The 16,890-nt window shown below is 37.6% G+C and overlaps 1 protein-coding gene across 1 annotated transcript in view; it reads right to left on the bottom strand.

Annotated features, from left to right (window-relative positions):
* Positions 1-16,890, bottom strand: part of ANO3 (anoctamin 3) — a 447,078-nt gene that overhangs the window by 208,861 nt on the left and 221,327 nt on the right. Inside the window, exons 3-4 of the mRNA XM_070803970.1 lie at positions 8,145-8,339; positions 6,991-7,062 (exon numbers count right to left, since the gene is read on the bottom strand). Of these exons, the coding sequence (XP_070660071.1) occupies positions 6,991-7,062; positions 8,145-8,339 (267 nt within the window). The remainder of the gene's footprint in view (positions 1-6,990; positions 7,063-8,144; positions 8,340-16,890) is intronic.

Below are 16,890 nucleotides of genomic sequence, written 5' to 3'. Positions count from 1 at the left end.
GCATATTAAAAAGCAGAAGCAGTACTTTGCCAACAAAGGTCTGTCTAGTCAAAGCTTTGGTTTTTCCAGTAGTCATGTATGGATGTGAGAGTTGGACTGTATAGAAAGCTGAGCTCCAAAGAATTGACGCTTTTGAACTTTGGTTTTGGAGAAGACTCTTGAGAGTCCCTTGGACTGCAAGGAGATCAAACCAGTCCATCCTAATAAAATTAGTCCTGAATACTCATTGGAAGGACTGATACTGAAGCTGAAACTCCAACACTTTGGCCACCTGATGTAAAGAATTGACTCACTGGAAAATACCCTGATGCTGGGAAAGATTGAAGGCAGAAAGAGAAGGGGATGACAGAGGATGAGATGATTGGATGGCGTCACCGACTCAGTGGACATGAGTTTGAGTAAATTCCTGGAGTTGGTGATAGAGAAGGAGGCCTGGCATGCCGCAGCCCATGGGGTCACAAGGAGTCAAACACGACTGAGTGACTGAACTGAACTGAACTGAATAGCTTTTTTGAACAGGGATAAATATGTCTTCAGTGAAACACTGACCACATCCACGTCACTCTGCCATAGCCTCAACATTTTTATGGGGCAGTTTAAAGTAGTTTACTCTAAAAAAATGAAAATCCATTAATTAGAAACATCAGTAGGGTTCCAAAAATTGTACTAGAGCCTATTAGTACTTGGAAACTCCAATGCATTAACCAGCTCAACATTAGAAGCTAGTAATCTGCACTCTAGATGCAAAATTAGAGAATATAACTTCACTGAATTTAAAAGACAGCATGTATTATTAAATACTCATGATTCATGATGTTACAGTTTTTCCTTATTTGACATTGTTTTACTTGACCTCCTCTCAAACATGATAAAGACATACCAGCTACAGATATTCAGCCAACTTTGAAAGAGCATTTCACAGCCAAGTTTTATGTCTAGCTAGGCCCCTGGAATGCCTGGTGATACTACAGTCAGCTGGAGCTTCATTCCTGGCTTCATTATAGAGGTGAACATGTACCTCCGGTGTGATGTCTTAACCCCTTCAGAAGCTCTGATGTTTTTCTAAACTGAATGAATGATAGGCTGATGCTGGTAGATGCAAAAATAATGGGTATGAGTTACAAATTCCTGGAGAGATATAAACACAAGTCAAATGTGTCAAATGACTGAGATACTTGAATGGTGAGAGGGGGAAAAAAGGAGTCTGGGCATCTAATTACATTATGCAGTAGAGGAAATGTTAATATTTGGATTGGCAAACTGTCAAAAATAAGATTCCTGGAATTGAATAGAAAGGTTTACATGACTGGAGTCATTGTTAGGCTCCTAGTAGTACCTTGGGAGAATTATTAATGAAGGGTTCTATGCAAACTGTAACACCTGCATGGATATTTTGAACAAGATTTTTGTTCTGTTTTTGTTTTCTTATCAGAAAACAACTAACACAAGTAACCTCTTTCAGGACTAATTACTTTTTATGGGAAAGACCTTTGCACTCTGAGCATATCTGTTCTGATGAAATGCTCTTCTCGATATTGTATGTGAAATGAACCTGCTGGTGGCTGTCTTCCTTTAATTAGGAAACTTAATAAGCCAACCTTGTGTCTAAGCCACACACACACAAAGAGGTATTATTTAAAAAAACACGACTAATTCACATTCAGAGTGCTATTATAAATAACACAGCTCATCCTTTAAACAAATTATGAAAAAGTGTCTCAGCGAAGTCTTCAGAGAGAGATCAATATACATGTTGTAGGCTAGACATGCTTAATTCTGGCTATACTTAATATTTATCTGGGGAACAGTTAAACGTATGGATCCTGATTTCTATCCTTAGATCAATTAAAACTGACTCTCTGGAGGTGGGTCCCGGAAGTTTTGAAAGCTCTCGGTGACTTGAGAATGCCTGATGTAGGCAATGCAGCCAGGCCACCAGTGTGTACACTACTGAAAATTCATGGCTCGGGTTCCACGGATTACAAATAAATTCAGTCTGAGGTTATAAAATACTTGTTGGGGCAGACACACGTGTTTGGGTATCACTCTTTGATAAAACTCTGACTTCATTTTATTTCTATTCAATTTATGAAGGAAAGGCCCTTGTTTTAAGGCATTGCTCGTAGGCAAGTCCAACGAGTATGAATCCGAATATAAATCTCATTCAAATGAAGCAAACTTGCATTGTAACTGCAAAAGGCAAAACAGTATATTGAGTATAATTGTCTCTGTTATAAAAAAAAATAAATAAAAATTATACTGTCTACTAATGGAGGATCAGGATAGAATCTTTCAGTACCACCATTATTCCAAATGTTATCAACCAGTTCCAAATATCAGTTTTGAAAACTATGCATAGAATTGTGTGCTATTTTGACTGAAATATGAGCTTTTTTCTCAACTTATAAAAAGTTTTGATGTCAGTATTTTTCTTTACATATTCTTACTATATAATATTTGTATATATCTTCCTTAGAGAAAAAAGAAAATATGGACAGCAAGAAGATATATAACAACCCCAAATAACCACATGTGGAGATGATATTCATTATCAGCTGGCATAATGGTATATTTCTTTCTAGTTTTTTTCCAATATATTTTTAACTAAAATAAGAGGCATTCTGCATTTACATTTGAAGAAGGAAATGGCACCCCACTCCAGTACTCTTGCCTGGAAAATCCCATGGACGGAGGAGCCTGGTAGGCTGCAGTCCATGGGGTTGCGAAGAGTTGGACACAACTGAGCGACTTCACTTTCACTTTTCACTTTCATGCATTGGAGAAGGAAATGGCAGCCCACTCCAGTGTTCTTGCCTGGAAAATCCCAGGCACAGAGGAGCCTGGCGGGCTGCCGTCTATGGGATCGCACAGAGTCGGACACGACTGAAGTGACTTAGCAGCAGCAGTAGCATTTACATTAAGCTGTTTTCCCTTCTGAGCAACGTATTTCTAAACATTCCATAATATAGTGTATTAATGAGCCTGTGATATTCTAACATGTATATATTTCACAATTTATCTACTCTCCCATTACTAAAATATTCAATTTGCTTCCATTTTTATGAATTTTTTTGTTTTATTGCTTAATTTTTTAAATAAATTTTTAAGTTTTGGGGGCTTTTTTACTGAAGTATAGTTGATTTAAAATGTTGTATTAATTTCTGCTTTACAGCGAAGGACTCAGTTATACACACACATTCTTTTTATATGCTTTCCCATTATGGTTTATCCCGAGGTCTTGAATATGGTTCCCTGTGCTATACAGTGGGACCTTGTTGCTCATCTATCCTGTATGTCATAGTTCACATCTACTAACCACAAACTCCCAGCCCGTTCCTACCCATTCGCCTCCCCTTTGGTAAACACAAGTCTGTTCTCTAGGTCTGTGAGTCTATTTCTGTTTCACAGATAGGTTCATCTGGGCCTTATGTTAGATTCCACAGATAAGTGATACCATATGGTACATCTTCTCTTTCTGACTTGACTTCACTTAATATCATAATTCTAACAGCATCTATGTTATTAGATATCATCTGCAAATGACACTAATTTGTTCTTTTTTATGGCTGAGTTGTGTTTCATTGTATCTATGTACCATATCTTTTTTTTTTTAATTTAATTTTTAAACTTTACAATATTGTATTGGTTTTGCCAAATATCGAAATGAATCCGCCACAGGTATACATGTGTTCCCCATCCTGAACCCTCCTCCCTCCTTCCTCCCCATATCATCCCTCTGGGTCGTCCCAGTGCACCAGCCCCAAGCATCCAGTATCGTGCATCGAACCTGGACTGGCGACTCGTTCCATATATGATATTATACGTATTTCAATGCCATTCTCCCAAATCATCCCACCCTCTCCCTCTCCCACAGAGTCCAAAAGACTCTTCTATACCATATCTTTTCTATCTGTTCATCTGTCAGTGGACATTTAGGTTGTCTCCATGTCTTGGCTATTGTGAATAGTGCTGCTATGAACACAGAGAGGCATGTATCTTTTTGAATTATTGTTAATGGCTACCCACTCCAGTATTCTTGCCTGGAGAATTCCATGCACAGAGGAGCCTGGTGGGTTACAGTCCATGGGATCACAGAGTCAGACATGACTGAGAGACTAACACTTTCTCTTTGTCCTGATACATGCCCAGGAGTGGGATTGCTGCATCAGATGGTAATTCTATTTTTAGTTTTCTGAGGAACCTCCATACTGTTTTCCATAGTGACTGTACCAATTTACATTCCTGCCAACAGTGTAGGAGGCTTCCCTTTTTTCCATACCGTCTCCAATATTTGTAGAGCTTTGCATGATGGCCATTCTGACTGGTGTGAGGTAGTATAATTTGCTTCTGTTCTTAAATTTGATAATGACTATAAATAAAGGCTGTAAGAAAAAATGTTTTTAATTTCTAATATTATTTTTCTTGGGATAAATTTTTAGATGTAAAATTGGACACTGAGTCTCTACAGTAAGTATTCCACAGATTTCCCCCTCTGTCCTATATGGTAAAATATCTCATCAAAGAGTCATTTATCATTAACTTGTTGATAGTGTGAAGAAGCAGAGTTCAAGGTGGCTGAATGAGTTTTCAGGCATGTTTGTTGCCCCTTCCTGCGGAGACTTCAGATAACTATTAAAAAGTAAAAATTTACCAGAGTGTTCTAGAAGGCAAAATTCTGATGGAAGTGTTAACTAATGGAGCAGCTTAGCCTAGAATATGTTCAGAGGTAAGAAGAGAGAGTGACTCTCCTTAGACAAATCCTGGAGATGTCTGGACTCAAAGATGGCAGATAAACAGAAGGAAAGAACGAAAATTGAGGGTGAAAACATGATGAGAACTGAAACAGGCAATAGAAAACAGAACAATAGAACAGGCAAACAGAAACCATTTCTCTACAGAAATTCACAGCATAAGAGAGTAATGTGGGCATTGGCACTTTAGAGTGCAGTCCTCAGCCTGACATGGGTGGCTCATCTAAGTAACAGTTCCTTAACCACTCTGTAGCATAGATGCTTTCTGTTTCTAAGACTTGTCCTTGTATCCAGCTTTGAGTCAGTCTTTCCTAAATGTAAACAGAGGACCAAAAAATCACTAGAAATTTGAGAAAATTCTACAGCTAAAAATGATCCCTGGGAAAACAGACTAAAATTTACAACGCAAAGGAAAACTTAGGACAATAGCCAAGTGTTGTTAGAGAGATGCTGTATTTATGAACGGAGAAGGCAATGGCAAGCCACTCCAGTACTCTTGCCTAGAAAATCCCATGGATGGAGGACCCTGGTGGGCTGCAGTCCATGGGGTCGCTACAAGTCGGACGCGACTGAGTGACTTCACTTTCACTTTTCACTTGCATGCAATGGAAAAGGAAATGGCAACCCACTCCAGTGTTCTTGTCTGGAGAATCCCAGGGACAGCAGAGCCTGGTGGGCTGCTGTCTATGGGGTCGCACAGAGTCGGACACGACTGAAGAGACTTAGCAGCAGTAGCAGTATTTATGAAATATAATAGGATACTCTGAAAAAGTTATATTCTGAAAACAAAAAAAAGTAAGTATACATATACTGTTGCATCCCCCGCCCTGCTCCCTCCCCAACAGAAGTGAAAAGAGATTTTGAGGAAAAAGTCCAGGAATCTTCCTGAACCGAGGCAGAAATCAAAACTATGAGATGAGAGAAAATGTCAGGCTTTTAACTACACTTCCCAAAAGAGAAAAAGAAGGAAAACCAAAGTGCATAAATTGTAGATAAAGTATCACAGAAGTGGAAAGGAGGCATAAGACAAATATATAAAGGACAAATGATCTCTAGAGTGGGATGAACTAAAACACATACACAAATATATAAATATAATGTTGTATAATTTTATAACACAACAAAAAAAGTAAATATAATAGAAATGTACACAGAGAAGAAAAATCAACTACAAAGGAATTTCTAACAGTAATAACAGATGTTAGATGACATTGAATTAATCACCGAATTTCATAGGAAATTATTTTTAATGCAGAATTTTATAAACAAAGAAATATCAATCAAATGTAAGAACCAACAGAAGTCATCTCAGATATAGAATAACTTAAAAAGATTGCATCTCACATCGATATTCACAGGTAGTTGTTTAAGGATATATTCTGAAAAAAAATGAGAATGAAAACTAGGAAAGAAGAATATGGGGGGAAATTAGAAAATGGAATTAATGCAGTAATTCAATGAGAGTCAATGGACACCACTTAAGAATTTCTTAAGGAAGAATGAGATAAAGGATATAAAAACAAGAAGCTGAAGTATAATGGAAGTATTTAGAAAAAGGAATATTTTTCTTTTCCTGAGAAAAAATTTAGATGATCTCGGAAAATAAAACTAACAAAAGTTTGTGACATTATATAAGCAACAAAATAAATGCAATATGACATGACTTTAAGTATGTGATAGAGGGTGGGAAAGGAGAGTTTATTTGACCTTGACTCTAAGAGGATTCAAGAGTAGCATAGAGGGCATAACTTGGAATTGTATAAAAAGAAGTGATACTGCATTTTTTTATTAAAAAATATACTATTTAAAGTTATAAATTTAATCTGAAGTGATTAAAAATTTTAAATGGCAATGTAACTGAAAAGAATGAAAGGCTATACAAATGGACTAATAAGCCCTCATCTAGCACAAGAAATCAACAGATAATACTGAAATTTGATAAATCTATACATAGTATAAAATTTTTTATTCATAGAGAAATGAAGGAAATTTCCAAAAGACTAACAGCAGAATTTTTTCTTTTTTCTGTTATAGGATTGTTGTTCATTTAAAACTTTCTGTGTTTGATTTACCAACTGTACATGACATACCTTAACAATACTTTAATCTTTTATTCTCATCCATCAAATGTTAAAGACTAAACATGAAATTTTTTCTTAAAAAATAATGTTTTAAATTTGAAGACAGTTTGCTTTTGGAATGGGAGAAAGTAGGAAGAAAATATCAAAAATCAACTCACCCAAGCAAAAATCACTGAGGTCGGTGAAAGAACATTTGAGCACAGAATCTTTTCTCTCTTCCTCAGTGTTAACTAGAACAACAGCAAAAAGACTTTGTAGTTTGGGGGACTAAACACATAACAATGATTAGAAAAATAACCGTGGTGACTAATATCCAAATGACTGCCAAACATGAAGAAATGTTTTTCAGTTAATGAGTTGAAATGAGAAAGACACCCATCTTACATTTTAGCACTTTGATTCTCTTGAACAATTAGCCACTTTTCTTACTGGCCATGGATGTAAGCTGACTATTTAAAATAGGCAGTACTTTCCCAATACTATTGAAAAGAGAAAATCAGAATTTTCAATTTATCTAGAGGAGGAAGCAAGCTTCAGGAATCATAAGGAAATGAGTTTTCATAACATAAAAGCTTTTAGAGATGGATGGGGAAAAAAAAAAAACACCCATCCACTGAATGACAAAGGGCCTGGTTGTATTTTGACTCCTAACTCTTTTGAAAAGGAGTTATCCAAAGGTATAAGGAAGGAAGGAAATATGGAGAAGGAAATGGCAACCCACTCCAGGGTTCTTGCCTGGAGGATCCCAGGGACGGGGGAGCCTGGTGGGCTGCCGTCTATGGGGTCACACAGAGTCGGACACGACTGAAGTGACTTAGCAAAGGTATAACGGCATCTCAAATGGGCAGCTGTGTGTAGTTTTGGTTGCCAACACTTGTCCAATCACATCTTCATGCAACCAAATCTTTATTGCTTTACAGTAAGTATTATTTAAAGTTTTTGGGTCTTTTGTTTTAAGGAAACCAAGTTTATTATTGCTGGCATATTTAATTACTGGTAATAAATTCTCACTAGGAATGCTAATAAGCCAGTGATTTGGGTGGCTGGTCTTTCTCCTCCCAACAGAAAGTAGGTCCATATCTGCATGGTATTGGCTACTTTTAGGGACATAAAGGGATGAACATCATCTAGCCAAGGAATGGCCTTTTGTCTGACTGGCAGGGGCAACTGTTCTCCTTCCTATGCCAGTCTCCTTTCTGAAGACTCCATAAACACTAAGTGGAAGAAAGGAAGAGAGGGCAAGAGGGAGGGAGAGAGAGACAGAGGGTTGGAACACTACTCTTTATAAGTTAAGCAAGAAAGTAGAGCTCACCTTGCTCTGCTTTGTCAGCGGAGATTGAGGTTACAGAAGTGGGATCCTGAGATTCACTCTCAATTGACTGGAAGAGTGAGGTAGACTGGCTCAGGCTCTTTGAGTAAGCATAGCTCTGGGCCAGGCAAGGCAAGGATCTCCGAGATGGTTTTAATGAAGTTTCTTTTGCTATCTCACTCTTGCTTATATTCATACCTGCAAATTCAAAATGGCATGTTTTAACAATAAGAAATTATCAGAAGAAATCAACAAATAATTTTAATTCTCATGATGGCTATTTCAGGAAAATACTATTGAAAAGTACCACCTAGGGATTAGAACTAAGTAAATTCTGTTTCTATATTTTCAAGGGAAGTGTTTTGAGATTTTTATCAAACAATTATGAGAAATAAACAGCTCCTCTTCCAGTTTTGAGCCTTCACTATTTGTTAAAGGGCCTGCAAAAAAGAAACTGAGGTTTAAGTTCATTTGGGGAGTTATAAGGACAACAATTTGGATTGTCTTTGGATAAATCTGTTTCAGTTTTAAAGTAGTGAAATAAATAAAACCTAATGAACTGACATTCAAATTACTCTTATTAACTGGAACCCTTCTTTTTATACCTTATCCTCCTTTCAACACATGCATAACACACTAATGGGTGAGCAAGAGGCGGAAAGAGGTAGCACATGTAGTTAGCACAAAAATCGGTCAATAGGCAGGGGTCGAGGGACAATATTCCTGTGCTCCATGTAACAGTCCCTCCCTTCACAGAGGACTGATCTGCCAGAAGAAAGAATGCCCCTAGATAGGACTCTGGCTCCATAACTGGATGTCCCTGTAACTGTATGCTCCCAGCAATGAATGACCCCATGCCCCTGCACATCCCTGTCCCCATTATTCCTCACTTCCTCACATTAATCCCAGGGCATTCCTCAGCCCTGGAATACTGCTGTGAGTATTCTGGCATATGCCTTCTTTTGCACATACTGAGTATTTCTCTAAGAGGAAACACTTAGATGTACAGTTGCTGGTTTGAAGAACATGAATATTTACGATTTGAATAAATAATGCCAAACTGATCTCCCTGAAAGCTTTATCTTTTCACACTTCCACAAATAGTACAAGATGGAATCCATTTCCTTATGAAATTTCCTGGCCAACTCTAGACAGTATCCATTGTTTTAACTCTGAATAAAATAAAAAGCCAACAAATAGAAAACTAAAAAATTGTTTTATTCTTTGTGTAACAGATTGAACATGTTTTCATATATTTCATAGCCGATTATAACTCTTCAATGACTAAGCGATTTTATGGTTTTTCTAGTGTATTGTTAGGCTTTTTCTTGTTATTTTATATGTACTTGGTATATGTGTGTATACATATACAGATAGATGGATATATTGTTCAGTCACTAAGTTGTGTCTGACTCTTTGCGACCCCATGAAATGCAGCATGCCATCCTTCTCCGGCCTTCACTATCTCCCTGAGTTTGCTCAAACTCATGTCCATTGAGTCAGTGATGCCTTTCAACCATCTTATCCTCTGTTGCCCCCTTCGCCTCTTGCCCTCAATTTCCCCCAGCATCAGGGTCTTTTCCAATGAGTCAGCTCTTCACATCAGGTAGCCAAAATATTGGAGCTTCAGCCTCAGCATCAATCCTTCCAATGAATATTCAGGGTTGATTTCCTTTGGGATTGACTGGTTTGATCTTGCTGTCCAAGGGACTCTCAAGAGTCTTCTCCAGCATGACAGTAATTATCATATTTATTATAAGACAAACAAGTTAACTAAACTCCACCAACATTGTTCTGGTCAATACTTTTAAGCTATTTTATAATCAGCTCATGAATTAACTCCAGATTTCTAAGAACGTATCAAATGCATGAATTCAAATAAAGACAAGCAGAGGTACCAATGTGCACTGTCCTTTGAGAAAAATGAGAATCTTGGGGAAAAAATGACAATTTTTGAAAGTGGTTCTACAGAAATAAGACATGATTGAATAGATGAAATGCAAATAAACCTAGCAGTATGGATTTTATCTTCCTGTTTTATTAAAAAATGTATTTAATTAGTTTCAAATAATTATCAGGGTGCAAATAAAATGTGAACTAGAAAGGGATGCAAGAAAAAATTATAAATTGATGCAGTCTTTGGCAACTAACACTTTCACTTTCTTTCACTTAGCTTTCTGGGACTCCATAATAGTAAGAAAGGAAAATACTCTTTTGAAGAGGGATTCCCTAAGGCCTACAAAACTCATATTGAAATCCTACTCAAATATCATACAATCTCCCTTAGTTAAGGACTGACTAGAGTTTTCTATACTACATCCAAGGAACTGCACAGGAAAAATCTGTCCTAGTAAGGTTTTATACTTGTGAATCTTTTGTAATATGGTCTAATATTTTATTTCATTTAGAAGACACTGATGTTTAATATTAAATGATCTGTTTTTGTTACAGGGCTCTGGCTGAAAACTATCTTTTACCATAGAAGAACATATAAGTAAATGAATAAATATTCTTTGGAGGGGGTTAGTACACAGATGGAAGATGGTAATAGTTGCTAGTAAAGATATTAGAAACAGAGAGAAATGCCTTGGTCCTCTGAGAATGGCCTTACTAGGGACTCTACAATGATACTAGTTACCTTAATCTACTGAACCCAGAATGCATGTTCAAAAACTGCTGAGCTAAAGATGATAATCACACTGGTGCCTGAGTGCATGTGCATGCTAAGTCACTTCAGTCATGTCCGACTCTTTGTAACCCAACGGACTGTAGCCTGCCAGGCGCCTCTGTCGATGGGGATTCTCCAGGCAAGAATACTGGAGTGGGTTGCCACTTCCTCCTCCAGGGAAATCGTCCAGAACCAGGGATCGAACCAGCATCTCTTAGGTCTCCTGCATTGGCAGCCAGGTTCTTTATCACTAGTGCCGACTGGGAAGGCCAGCACACATGTAGATATTGCTATTTTATAAACCAGTATAGGGTGAGACTAAGCTTTATGCTCATCAATGCTATCAGTATCTTCCATCATTTGATTCATCTCTGTATTCACCTAGTCACAGAAAAGACATTACTTGGGTTTTTGCTCTCTGCAGGCTCCATGTTGATATTAGATATACAGTGGTGAATACGGTTGACATATAATTTCTGCCCTCATGGGACTTTCACTCAAGCAGAGTGTCAGACATTGGTCAAACAATATGTATACACATATATAAATTGTCTGAAACGCTATGAAAATACAGGCATAGTTATATAATGAAGAATTATAAAAAGGTCTTTTTTATGAAGTGATCAGGGACATTTTCTCTGAAGAACTGACAATGTTAGGCAAAAAAAAAAAAAAAAAAAACATGAAAAGGAACCTAACATATAGAAAGGTGTCTATGTATGTTTGTGTTGTTGTTTATATGTGTGTGTCTGTGGGGAGTGCTTTTAGGTAAAGATAATAACGTGTAAAAGCCGTGGGGAGAAAGATTGCAACATATTTATAGAACTGAAGAAAACAACAGCAGCAACTGCGGTACAGTAAGTGAAAGAGGCACAAATGGGCTACAGCTGCAGCCAGGTAGGGGGTAAAAACTCCCTATGGTTCTTTGGGGAGTTTTGCATACGCTTATGTTCCCATTATTTTTCACAGATTTATCTGCCTTATGTCCTTTTTTTTTGAATAACTGCATTTGCCAAAATTTATAAAATAGTTTTAAACATACTTCAAATGGGAAATGAAAATGTGAGAAGCAATGAAATTTACCTACTCTAGGTCATAAATCAAGCAATTGGCAGAAAACTGAATGTGAAAGTGATAGTCATTGGATTCCAGAACCCATGATCTACACAGAATGCTCCCCACACGGCTCTTCACAAACCCCAGTCCTAGATGAGTGGTTACCATGGTTTCACTTAGTAAAAATATCACACAAATTTTCAGCAGAGGGCTCTGAATGTAGAAACCACAGAGCCAGAGCAAACTTCAGAACCTGTAATTCTATATCCACAATCTTAGCCAACTCTGAAATATGCTGATGAAAAACGAATGTGTGCTGTTTGGTACACAGTAACTGGAATGTCTACCCATCATCTGACAAGTTGCTGTTCTTATGCTGATCTATAAAATAATTGTTGTTTAGTCATGAAGTCGTGTCTGGTCTTTTGTGACCCTATGGCCTGTAGCCCACCAGGCTTCTCTGTCCACGGGATTTCCCAGGCAAGAATACTGGAGTGGGTTGCCATTTCTTTTTCCAGGGAATGTTCCTGACCCAGGCATCAAACCCACATCTCCTGCACTTCAGGTAGATTCTTTACCACTGGGCCCCCTGGGAAGCCCTAAAATAACGGTTAGGAATAATACACAATCTGCTATGAGTAGACACTGTGACTGGCACAAAATAAGTATCAGCTATTATTTGTAAACCTAATTGTTATTTTTCCATTTCCATCATTAAGTTAACAACGTGTGTAAGTGAGTTATATAACATAAATATTATTATGCTTAAACCTAATTTTTATTCATTCAGTTTTCTAATGTTTAATAATTCCAACAATTATTGAGTTCTTTTTCTGGACCAGGACTTAACTCAGCATTTGGTAAAAATGCTGCTCACCATCAAGAGATGTTCATATACATAAAAGTAGTTCTTTATATTAAAAACATATAAAAATATGGATAAGTCATCATAAAACCACCAAAGAGGAACTCCTAATCCAAGAGGTAGTAACAGTGAAGTCCTGACTGTGTAGGTAATCTGAGCTGATTCTTTCTGAACCATTCCTTCTCCTACAATTTTATTTATAATTCTTGGATTTAGTAAGTTTTCTACAAAGGATTATGCATATAAGGTAAGAAATTCTGTGTAAGACCTTCCATAAACACATAACTGTGGAAAACATTTGTTAAAAGCAACATAAAAAGAAAATTGAGAAAACAATGTTGATGATACACATATCCTTCCTAAAGCTCTGCATTTTTCTTCCCCATTGACCTTAAAGCAGAACTTTCTCATTTCCTAAACAATTGAGTGTTTCCAAAACTATCATACAGGTTGGCTTTGCTAGAAACCAATAAAATTTAAGCTGAAAGTGTGATAACCTAATGTTCTAAAAAGTACAGTTTCTTTTCAAATTTCCACATCAAACACCATCACATTCTGCTTGGCATAACCAGCAATATCTGTTCTTTCCTTGGCATGATTAACACTAACTACTCCCACAGCACATCCAGGCCTATTTTCTTCTATTCTAAAGTTCCATTTCTTTTCTTGTATGACTTTACCTGGTACTCTTGAATATTTGACAGTTACCTATTTAAAGCTAATAACTAGAAAAGAGACCCCAGTAACATGTCAGTTTTGGTAAACATATGCAGCTCTTAAGTTCAAGGTTAAACCTGTAGAAGCATAGAAATATGTCATTTCCTATATTTATAACAGCTTTTTCTAAAGCAACAATTAGTACTACTTCCAACTGTTCTAAGAGGACTTAATAAATGCTCACATATTTAAAAGGATCTCATGAAAAGACTATTTCACTTGGGTATACACAAAGGTCCAATTACAAATAAGGTATTTTCTAGAAATACATTCACATAAGACATCTGACATCAAAGGAGGTAAAGTTCTGATTGAGATACTACTTAACTCAATGAGCTTCCAGATGATAAAAAGTTTTAATTGGAAAAATAGGTCCTTTGAAAACTTCAAAGAGAAAATTGAAGAGTAAAAAATTCTTTGTTGTTTTCGGTGCAAAATACACATTTTTCAAAAGACCCACCACTCTTTTATAAAATTTCAAAAAAACTAACTCATCCTAAAGGACTCATGTGAAAAAATGTATATATATATATTTAATATATATATAAAATAAATGCATATTTATAAACATATTAAATATATGCATATTTTATAGATCAAACTTTGACATTTCTGCCAAGTAAATTGTTAGAAGAATTTGGGGAAATTTGTAGCAAAAGAACACAATATTGTTATCTAATGAATTTCATATTATGTCCATAAGAGGAAATTTTTTTTTATTCACTTTTTCCATACATATCACCCTCTCCTCCCCTCTCACCGTGTCTGTAATTCTATTCTCTGTCTGTTTCTCCATTGCTGCCCTGTAAATCAATTCTTCAAAACCATTTTTCTAGATTCCGTATATGTGCATTAGAATACGATATTTATCTTTCTCTTTCTGACTCACTTCACTCTGTATAATAGGTTCTAGGTTCATTTAGAGGTTCATTTTTCTAGAGAAAATTCTTAAAATAAATTTAAAAATAAATATATTTGTCTATTTTTATAGTCTCAAGAAGAATTACGCTATTTAGTAAGATTTTATACCTTTATCAGAAGTACTTTCGAACTGATGGCCAGAGGAGAGGTGGTGTCTTAGATGTTATTTAATTTTATAAACTCCAAACACATTTTGCTATATTAGTGGATACAATCAAAGCATATTTACCTAAATAATAAGCTTTATGGGAAAAAAAAGCAAAAATGGGCAGATAATTTTCTTATTTGTCTGCCTTGTGAAATCGTAATAGTTTTCTCTCCCTCAAAAGAACATGTGGCTTGAGTGTGTCCTTTTCGGCAGAAGTTATTTCTACGTGATAAAAGCTCTATATATTGAGTGCCTACAAAATGCTAGGTGCACCCTGTGTGTTATCAATACTTCTCACAGCAATCCTGTTAAGACTTGTCATCCCCACTTTACATGTGAGAATCCTGAGACACAAAAGACAGTAACTTGTCTCAGGTCCCACAGGCAGCAAGTGTTGGAGCCTGAAACAAACCAGGTCCACCTGATTTCAAGGTCTCTGTTCTTTGGAATATAACAAGCAACTTCTCTGTTTACTTAAAAATTCATTTTACAATAATTTGCTCTTCACTCACTTTTCAGTTTTCTTCTCACTTGAATAAGAATAGTCCATTCTAAAGGAGATCAGCCCTGGGATTTCTTTGGAAGGACTGATGCTAAAGCTGAAACTCCAGTACTTTGGCCACCTCATGCGAAGAGTTGACTCATTGGAAAAGACTCTGATGCTGGGAGGGATTGGGGGCAGGAGGAAAAGGGGACGACAGAGGATGAGATGGCTGGATGGCATCACTGACTCGATGGACATGAGTCTGGGTGAACTCTGGGAGTTGGTGATGGATAGGGAGGCCTGGCGTGCTGCGATTCATGGGGTCGCAAAGAGTCGGACACGACTGAACGACTGAACTGAACTGAACTGAACAAGAAAGAGTATGTCTACTCATACTGTCCTAGTAGAGTAGAGATAGTTGTTGTTTAGCCACTAAGTCTTGTCCAACTCTTTTATGACCCTAAGGACTGTAGCCCACCAGGCTCCTCTGTCCATGGGATTTCCGAGGCAAGAATACTGGAATGGGTTGCCATGTCCTTTTCCAGGATATCTTCCCAACCCAGGGATCAAACCTGCATCTCCTGCACTGGCAGGGGGATTCTTTACCACTGAGCCACTAGGGAAACCAGAGATGGTTAATTCAGAGTAACTGATGAGTTTATTAAAAGTGAAGTGACAGTCGCTCAGTCATGTCTGACTCTTTGTAACCCCATGAACTATATAGTCCATGGAATTTTCCAGGCCAGAATACTGGAGTGGGTAGCCTTTCCCTTCTCCAGGGTATCTTCCCAACCCAGGGATTGAACCTGAGCCTCCAGCATTGCAAGCAGATTCTTTACCAGCTCAGCCACAAGAGAAGCCTACTTAAAGGCTGTGGGCAGGATTAAGATAAAAAGATAACAGTCAGGGAAGCTTGCTACAACTAAGTAGCAAGTACCCGGAAACCTTTATCACCCTTGGGCCGACAGAGCAAGGAGAGGAAGTAGATAAACGAACCTGGAGACAATTAAAGGTGGGGAAGAGGAAATCTGTCAGATTCCGTGTGCTTAGACACAGGAACATAGCCACTGCCAACCACAGACAGGCATGAAGGGAGCCAAGGAAATAATATACCCCAGCCTCTCTTTTGTCAGCTTCTAATCTGCTGCTGAAGCCTCCCACTGGTCAAATCTAAACGGTAGTTAGGGAGCATGAGAACCAGCAGTTGCTGTCAGTCATAGATATCTGCTTGCTGGGACATGGTGCAGGGTAGAAAAAGGTACAGGATGAATGTGGGGGGATCTACAGACACAATCCACTACACATGTACAGATGTGTAACTTCAGAGGAGCACCGAGCATAAGCCTTTGGGAGGAGAAAACAACATATGTCTTTTTAACACTAGAGAATAAAATTTAAAGTTTTTTTCTTTTTTAAATAAGGGTAAGTACATTACTAAAATTACGTCCGGCATGAATACTCGAGTGAGTTGCCATTTCCTTCTGCAGGCAACCTTCCCGACAGAGGGATCGAATCTGCATCTTCTGCCTTAGCAGGTAGGTTCTCTACCACTGAGCTACCAGGAAAGCCCTTATCTTTCTGTACTGCTCTGATTTCCAAGTCAAACAGTCCACCAAAAATAGGTTCTTTTCCTTGCTATTCATTTCATTTCAGTCGCTCAGTCGTGTCCAACTATTTGAGACCCCATGAACTGCAGCACGCCAGGCCTCCCTGTCCATCACCAACTCCCGGAGTTTACCCAAACTCATGTCCATTGAGTTGGTGATGCCATCCAACCATCTTATCCTCTGTTGTCCCCTTCTCCTCTTGCCCTCAATCTTTCCCAGCATCAGGGGCTTTTCAAATGAGTCAGCTCTTTGCATCAGGTGGCCAAAATATTGGAGTTTCAGC

The sequence above is a fragment of the Bos indicus genome, chromosome 15 (genome assembly GCF_029378745.1).
Source record: "Bos indicus isolate NIAB-ARS_2022 breed Sahiwal x Tharparkar chromosome 15, NIAB-ARS_B.indTharparkar_mat_pri_1.0, whole genome shotgun sequence".
NCBI lineage: Eukaryota > Metazoa > Chordata > Mammalia > Artiodactyla > Bovidae > Bos > Bos indicus.
Note: the sequence above shows the minus strand (reverse complement) of the source record. Positions and strands in the feature narration are given on the sequence as shown.